The 8,670-nt window shown below is 37.0% G+C and overlaps 1 protein-coding gene across 1 annotated transcript; it reads right to left on the bottom strand.

The window, feature by feature from the left end:
• Positions 1-2,402: 2,402 nt before the first annotated feature.
• LOC120090354 (cold shock domain-containing protein 3-like) lies at positions 2,403-5,380 on the bottom strand. The gene is made up of 3 exons (XM_039047962.1): positions 4,768-5,380; positions 4,264-4,458; positions 2,403-2,907 (listed from the first exon to the last, which is right to left on the bottom strand). The coding sequence occupies exons 1-3, from the start codon at positions 5,290-5,292 to the stop codon at positions 2,605-2,607; spliced, it is 1,023 nt and encodes a 340-aa protein (XP_038903890.1). The 5' UTR covers positions 5,293-5,380; the 3' UTR covers positions 2,403-2,604.
• Between the last annotated feature and the right edge of the window lie 3,290 nt (positions 5,381-8,670).

The raw sequence follows: 8,670 nt of genomic DNA, 5'->3' as shown, positions 1-8,670 counted from the left end.
GCAAAAGAGGTGACTCCAGAGCCATTCAAATGTGTGTTGAGTGTAGTTGAAGCAATAAGGCTGTTGGAAGATCCTATGGATTCAAGTTAAAATCTGAAGGAATCTTCAAGAAGGTCAGCTCCCAATGAATCTGGGCCAGTGGTGAAGATTGAAGGCTTCCAACCAAACCAAAAGGAATTTAGAGCCCAAATTTTAAGGTAAGCAAGTTAAGATGTTTTTAAGCAAATTTGTAGAAGGAATCCAAGAAAAAATCTGAAAAATTAGTTATTTGAGCTCAAAGTTTAATCTGGAATTTTTGTTAAACAAGCAGGCAGCTACAACCGTTGAGTGAGCAAGCAGCTCAACCCAAGCAGGCTGCAGGCACGTGCGAAGGGCAAGTTGAATGTAAGGATGCACTGGTATGCGTTAGACCGTGCAGGCGTATGCTGAAGCCGTGAGCACAAGGGAGGATGCTGTGTGGGCGATAGGCTGTGCGGCAGGTTGCGAGCGAGGTTGTGCAAGAAGATGTGCGAGACGCTAAACGCAAGGTTGCGTTGAGTGTGTATTGGTGTGTGGTTGAGTGAACGCATGGGGCATGCATTGGCACATGAGCTAATGATTGTTGGTCGCATAGGCTAGTGCCATCACCCAAGGATTTTCTAAGTGTTGAACGCATAAGGGAGGTATGCATTGAGCTGGGATGTGAAGTTTTAAGTTAAGTGTTAAGCTAGTTTATATGAGATAGTCTCACAAGGAGGCCATAAGCATTGGCTAAACATGTTGTTCATGTCCACAAGATTAACACCAATAGAAAATGCTTATTAACCCTAGGAAGAATGCCCAAGACTGTGTGTTACAAAGATTAAGTAGTTTCCAAATGTTTTAGTAAATTCATGTCTTAAAGTTCAAGCTCATGCTAGCTTATTTTTAAAGAATGTTACCAAGCAAACTAGCTCTGTTAACATATGCCTATCTTTAAGAAGTTCATTAAAGCATGTTTGAGTATTTATGCTCTTAATGCTCATGAAGCATGCCTTAGAAATCATGTTTATATGTTAAAGATGTTAAGCTTATGTTTTATGATACTATGCTTTCAAGGGTACATGTTTTTAATGAATAAGTTTTATGTTGATTAAGTTAAGCTCGATACTGAAAGACTTGAGAAGGTATCTAAGCAGTAGCACCTAAGGTATGACGATACTTAATTGTTACCATGTGCACGTAGGTAGAGTTGACATTGGTTGTGTTGAGAATACTTCACACTAACTAAAGTTTGTCGTCGAGGGATTGAGCAAAAGGGTTCTCTCTCAACTAAAGATCATGTTAAGTTATGTTTTAAGCTATGTTATGTTTAAAAGATTTAAGTATGAGTTTGTTTGGCAATTTTCAGTTCAAAGCATGATGTTTGCTCATTGGGCTAGTAGCTTACTCGTTTTAAATGTTTTCTCCTTCCCAAGTAGTGGTCAATTTCTCAAAGGTTAACTGCACTACTACTCTGCCACTCAAAGACTTCAGTTTAAAGAGAAGTTTTAGGTGTTTACTTGTAAATGTTTGTACCTAAGTGTTGTTCATGTTAGGAACAAGGGCTAAGTGTTGGGACCCACTAAACTCTGTATCTGTTAATGATGTAAATATGTTGTGTGCTTAACCCTAGTTATGTTATCTGAGATTAAGTATCTTAAACTATTATTTATGAATTCCATGGATTTCTAAGCAGGTTAAGGTTATAGGTTAGACAGCAAGTGTCGTGAAAGGGCTGGTAACTGCTATTGTCACATTCTCTTTTAGATTAAGAGAGTAACTTGGAACGGGGTGTGACAACTTTTAAAGATAATAATTAAGTGTATAGCAACATTTTTAAAGAATTATAATAATTAAGTGTATGATCTATCACTAATTACTATATTTCCAACTACCCAAAATTAAATGTTGAGACTACATAATTAAATGAAGGACAATATTAAAATAACTCACCCATTTTAACGATGCCCCGATGAAGATCCGTACGCTCAACCCCTCACCAAGCTTCTGTATCTTCTTCCCGGCACAGTTACACTTATCCGCAGACCAAATAGTTCTTTCAACATATATGCCACTAAAATAATCTTAATTTGGATTTTAATCCCATTAGCATTACTCATGATACAAGTCTATGATGAGTAACGATCTTTCGAAACAAATAAGTAAATAATCAATGACGATCAAATGATAAAATTTCAAATTTTAGAGACTCGATACGTGAAATTTTACTGCTTTCCAATAAAAATAAATAGCAAAATTACTATTTTATGTATTGTATTACTGATTTAATCAAATTTTGTATCAAAATTTAAAAAGAAAAAATGAGTATTTTCTTCTAAGTAAATAACTCGGTACACTAAACTCTGAATTCCTTTAAATTAGGGAACTACGCAAAATAAAGATTGAAGAAAATCCCAATTCTTAGCTATAACCCATATCCACATCATCCACTCAAATGTGAGTAAATGTGAACTTCAAAAAAGGAGATCACCAAATAAGCAGAAATGTCAGATGACTTATCCTGGAGAATTTACAAGATTAAACAACTGATAAGAACCTTGAAACAGCCTATTGCAGAAGCAGCCAGAGGGTCAGTACCTATTATTAACGATTAGCGCAGTCCCTTGCCCAATGACCAGGCTTACCACATTTGAAACAGGTTCCCAGTGAAGAAGATTGACTTCTGCCAAACTCAGGAGGATTTGGTGATGCGAGCGATTGTGAGCAGTCTCTAGCCCAATGCCCTTCACCCCCACATTTATAACAGGAACTGGAAGAACCAGTTCTCACAGTCACAGCAACGCTTTTGCTCGCGTCGCTTGTGTTACTGTAGACCTTAGAAGCACTCACTTGATTCTTGGTTGCCATGGAAGGCTCCTTGCACCACTGGAAAAACCCGCAGGTCGCCTGCAGAACAGATTTGAGTTCAACTGACGAGGGATTACAACATGGAAATCAATCCACTGTACAACTTATGCAACTTGCAAGCATCATAACATTTTCAGATAAATGTGTTCAGAATTCAGATGATGTTGAGATTCATCCAAGTGAGGGAGGTGACAGAAATTACAATTACCACACAAGTACAAATTTGAAGAGGTGCTGGAACTGGTTAGATCATGGTGGACATAAGATAATTATAGAAGGATAAACCTTGGAACGGTTTCATGACAAAGTGCTACCCAGATGAACATGAAATTTCTCATTTCAAGGAGTCATCAGTGAAGCATCCCGACCATCTAAAAGGCAGGGAGGAAAAGTAATGAACGATAATCCACTTATTCTCTGTATGTGTATTCCCTCACTTTTTCATTGAAATATAAGTTGAGGAAACGACGATAAAATTGAAAAACAACAAAAACACAAATCCAGCCAATTAAAGAGGGTTGGTAAACTATCCCAAACCTTAGAACACTGTTCAATTACAAAAGACGCCATACCCCAGCCCAAAACACAACCTGACCCCTTAAAGGCCTACGCTCACACTCATGCCCAACAACCGTGCATCACCTCCAAGTCCCCTGAATAACTTTTTCTGGTGGTTATTCCTCTCTTTACTTCTCCTAGAGTAGGTATTCACGATTGCGGGCCTTACACTCTCTTCAACTAACTTGTATGGAGAGTTGGAATTAAATTAACTTGTTCTTGATTGTGCTTAAATTGCATTATATGAGCCTATGATGGTGTTTTCCTTGATAAGTCATCTCAGTAACTTCATTAAGCACATTCTTATTATATGCTGTCCACACATGCATTGGTTCCTTTCCCTTAAGTTTGCTTTCTTTCCTTAGTTCATATACTGTAAATATAACACCCGTCTTTTTACACATCACTCATTTAATAAATAGGCAGAGTAATTGGCGACTAGCTAATTGCTTGCAATAATTTCGGCCACCTTCAAGGCCATAAATTATAGTTTTCAACTTCCAGCACAATCAATTGAACTAAAGATGAAAAGTCATAAAATTGGGACCCTAAATTAAATTTGAAAGAACGAGACGAATCTACAAGAAGCACTAAATTTAGCCAAGGATTAGAACAAAATTTATTTTCTTCCAATCAGTAAGAATGAAGCATCAAATGCGTATACATTTCAGAAGCTTTCCCACAGTTCAGTCGGATAATTAAAAAGTCCATTACATTCTTAATATGACATTGAAAATTAAGCAACCCGAAATCTAATCATGAACAAACAGTTTTGAGAATTACGTCATCACAAGACAATAAAAACTGCTGCATAAACATTTGTATTATAAACATTACCTGGTATGACGGACAACGATAGAATTGCTGCCCAACATTTTCCCCTGTTTTGGCTGTCAGAATTATGCAAGAACCAGCACCACAGGGGCACTGAATATCTGAAAATGATGAGCTTGATGCACGATTTTGGCTTCCATAATTCATCATTACAGGGACACTGTCACACCACTCAAAGAATCCGCAGCCACCATTTTCCTGAGAGCAATTCAATGTACATGAGAAGAAAGGAGGGGCATGCTATATAACCGTGTGATGATCAATAGGTATTGCGTACAGAAAACGATTTAAGAATCTTAATACATGTTTATATAGTTTTAACAAAACCCAACATCAATCAGATGAAAAAAGACACGAGCTCATCAGAACTCGAAATCACTGATCCATTTCCCAAGTTTTCGCGGCAACATTATGACTCCAACAACGGCGATAATTAGGAAAGAGCAAGAAATGATACTATCAAACGGGGAGGGGAAAAAAAAGGATGAAGACAGCCTCCCTCATCACCTGCCGGACGGGACATTTGTAGAATTTTCGACCGCGATTCCTCTCTGTATTCGCAGTTAGTATTGAACAGACTCCCAATCCGCAGGGGCATGCTTTCTCCGCAACAGAAGCATCATTTCCAGAAGCGCTGAAAGATCCTCCACCTCCAGGAGCATCACAATCTCTAGCCCAATGCCCTAATTTCCCGCATTTGAAACACGAACCACCACCTTCCGATTGAGCAGTAGTATTTGCAGAAATGGATCCTTTGTTGCCAGAATTGACTTTCCAACCAGAAATTTGAGAGAGGAGAATAGGGTTTCCTTTCAAAGCGGCGATGTAGATCCCTTCTGCTTCTGCATTGAGGGGAATTTTGTCCGAAACCTCCGCGACAGCATTTTTGGGGGGATCGATGATATGATTGGGGATTTTCCTGCGTTTACTAGCTAGGGCAACAGCTTCAGCTGCGGCCACCGCTGAAAGGAAATCTTCATCGTTGTCTTCTTCGAGATCGAAATCAAAATTCCTCTTAGCTTCGGATTTCATATCTCTTTTCCCCTCTGTGATCGGACTATGTTTGAATTTTGCCTCTTTTTCTTCTAGGGCTTTGTTTCCCGCCTTTGGGGTAACTAGCACATAACACGTACAAATAATAATAATAATAAAGAATAATTTTTAAAAAAAAAACCCATAAGTTTGGGGTCTAATTTTTGTTTGATCTTTAGCGGATAAGGATGTGATTTTTGAGTTTTTATTTTTAAAAATTAAGTTTATAGACACTAGTATCACTTCCAAAATTCTTCTTTTGTAATCTACTTACAACTCATGCTTTAAAAAACAAGCCAAATTTTAGTAACTAAAAAAAATAGCTTTTAAAAAATTGTTTTTGTTTTTAGAATTTGATTAAGAATTCAGTTATTGTATTTAATAAAGATGCAAATCATGGTAAGAATTGAGGAGGAAATAGACTTAATTTTCAAAAAACAAAAAAAAATGAAATGGTTACCAAACGAGACGAAAAATTTCACAAAATGACCCAAAACCCAAAAACTTTTCTACCACTGACCTTTTGCCCATGCGAAATTCTAAAATTACCCCAATTTTTAAAAAGCCTTGAGACCGCACCACATTTCTTCTTCCTTCAACGATTTCTTCAGCCCTTCATTCAATGTGCATTCAATACACCACCAATATTCCACTAAAATATTTATTCCCAATTAATATTCTTCCAATAGCATTAAAGAGAATGGAACTTCACTCTCAATATTCACTTTCTGTCGTCAAACTCCCCACGAAATTCTCTCATTGTTCTCTCGTAGCTTTCTTTTAGAGTTTCAGCCCAACATCTTCTTTGATCGCTTTCATCGTCAGATTTAGTCCACATTTCTTCTTCCTTTAACGATTTTTTTCAGCCCTTCATTCAATGTACGATTTCTTGTCCCAAATCGCTTTCATAATAAGTGTCGTTTAGCATTAAATTACAATACAATCGTTTATACATTACTATGCGATCATGTATAAATTATTATACGATCGTTCATAAATTACAATACGATCGTATAGTAAATTATAAACGATCATGTAGTAATTTATACACGATCATTTAGTAAATTATAAACGATCGTGTAGTAACATATACACAATCGTTCATTACAATATAAGTGTCATTTAGCATTAAATTACAATACGATTGTTTATACATTACTATGCGATCGTTTATACATTACTATGTAATCATTTACTACTCAATCGTATTGTAAATTATAAACGATCATGTAGTATTTATATAGATTGCATAGTAATGTATAAACGATTGCGTAGTAATTTATACACGATCACATAGTAATGTATAAAAGATCACATAGTAATTTATACATGATCGTATAGTAATTTATACATGATCGCATAGTAATGTACGATTTGGTGGGAATTAGGATGAGTCTGGAAGAAATTATGTTGGTGGTCATATGAAAGGTTTGAAAGTCAAAAATGATATAACAATCAGTGAATTAGTGAGTATGATGCACCAACGACTGAATATCGATCCAGATATATTGGTTATACACATCAAATGTTGCTACAATCTATTGGTCCCGACTCCCTCGATTGACATAGTCGAAGATGAAGATCTTAGCTTCTTTTTAGAAGGCAATGATGCATCCTGGATGTCATTATTTGTATCAGTTACACCTTGCAAAAGTCATGGAGTACACACGGACAATATGTACTAGCATTGCAATCCAACTGATCAACCGAATCCAATTCATACCACGTCTTCACTTGACGATCATATTGAGCCATGCAACTTGTGGGAGACTGAAGTAAAGCTTGGTTTGGTCAGAATAGTGAACCCAGATGTACTTCACAATTCAATAATGAACATGGATATGGACAATCTTCAGGATTACAAACTTCTCCAACACCTAACATCCATAGTCAAACCCCACCCGCTCCCGTTCCATCAGTTGTGATGCCTTCGGTTCTAATGCATTCCACCGTTCCAACTAACCATTTGTTGATATACCCAGTGAAGGAACTCTTAAACAAGAGTATCTATGAGCACGTTCAGATCTTTCCTATTTCATTGTGACTAACACACACATGTGAAACAAACAGATATGCATTTAAACACTAATTATAGGCATGCTTTGACAAATAAAATACAACACATTGAGTAAACGGACCAGTTGAAGACTATCTTCACTAAAACTCAATCCAGTGGAAGCGACTCCTATACAGTCTTTATCGCTCATCAATCAGTCGCTAACAGCACCATGATTGTCTATACGAACGACAGCGCACGAACAAGCAGCAACCGGGGACGAAACCACCATTTGAAGCCCTTGGTATTCTTGGAGTGAGAATCCAAAGAGTGGGCTTTGATGGAATTGGTTGAGGAAGGAGGAAAGGACATCTTGTAGAAGGACAAGCAAGTGGGAGATAGTAGGTGACTATCGTATAGTCGGGTGCTTGTCGCTTAGAGAAAAGTACACGATCGTGTAGGTTTTACTAAGCGATCGTCTAGCAATTAATAAGCGATCGTTAAGAAAAGCTCGACGCGCTAAACGATTGTTTAGAAGGGTGAGCGATCATTTAGAGAACGCGTGCAATCGTTTAGTGCGTGGGTGTGCGATCATTTAGGCGATGGGCGTTATCGTATAGGCTCTCAACTAAGCGACCGTGAAGTTTCCACGCCGTGAGCAATTTTTTCGAACTCCTTACAAAATGAAACCAATTTTCATTTTATTCTTCAATTACAATAACCAAAATTGATCTTCCCACTATCGCACGATTCAAGAGAAATTTTCGGTCAATTATCACATAATCGACCAATTAATTAATAAATGAATATAATCATATTATATTCTTAACCTATAGTTTGATAACATATATTTACTATAGTAATTTCTCCTCTACTTGATATAGATCATATTTATATCTAATTTCCCCCAAAATAATGTATCTCATACATTTAGTCAACTATATCATATATCATTAATCAGTTCAATTATATCATATATAATCGAACTTCCTTTTGTCAATTTGAACATTTCAAACTGACCCAAAAACTTATTCTCAACTTTATCCAAGCTACCAAGGGGACCTTATGGACCTGTGGCTTGAAGCTCCAACGATACGTCAATAGCTGACTAAACTCTTTAGCCACGAGATCCACCATCCGTTAACTGCCAAGCATTTCACTAAAGACCAACAGCTGAACTCTTCTTACCATAGATATATTTATATGTCCATAGAATATAACAATCATGAGTACAATGACCCTTCACAAATGCTCGTAAGTACAGTTGGGCCAATTTACCGTTTTTCCCCTGTAGTTACATCTCACTTTTTAAGTACCACTGATTCCTCTAATGAACAATATAACATAGTCCAACTATGTGTGAACACCTCTCGGGCCAAGAG

The sequence above is a fragment of the Benincasa hispida genome, chromosome 1, assembly GCF_009727055.1.
Source record: "Benincasa hispida cultivar B227 chromosome 1, ASM972705v1, whole genome shotgun sequence".
Classification (NCBI taxonomy): domain Eukaryota; kingdom Viridiplantae; phylum Streptophyta; class Magnoliopsida; order Cucurbitales; family Cucurbitaceae; genus Benincasa; species Benincasa hispida.
This window is presented reverse-complemented; position numbering and strand designations above follow the sequence as displayed.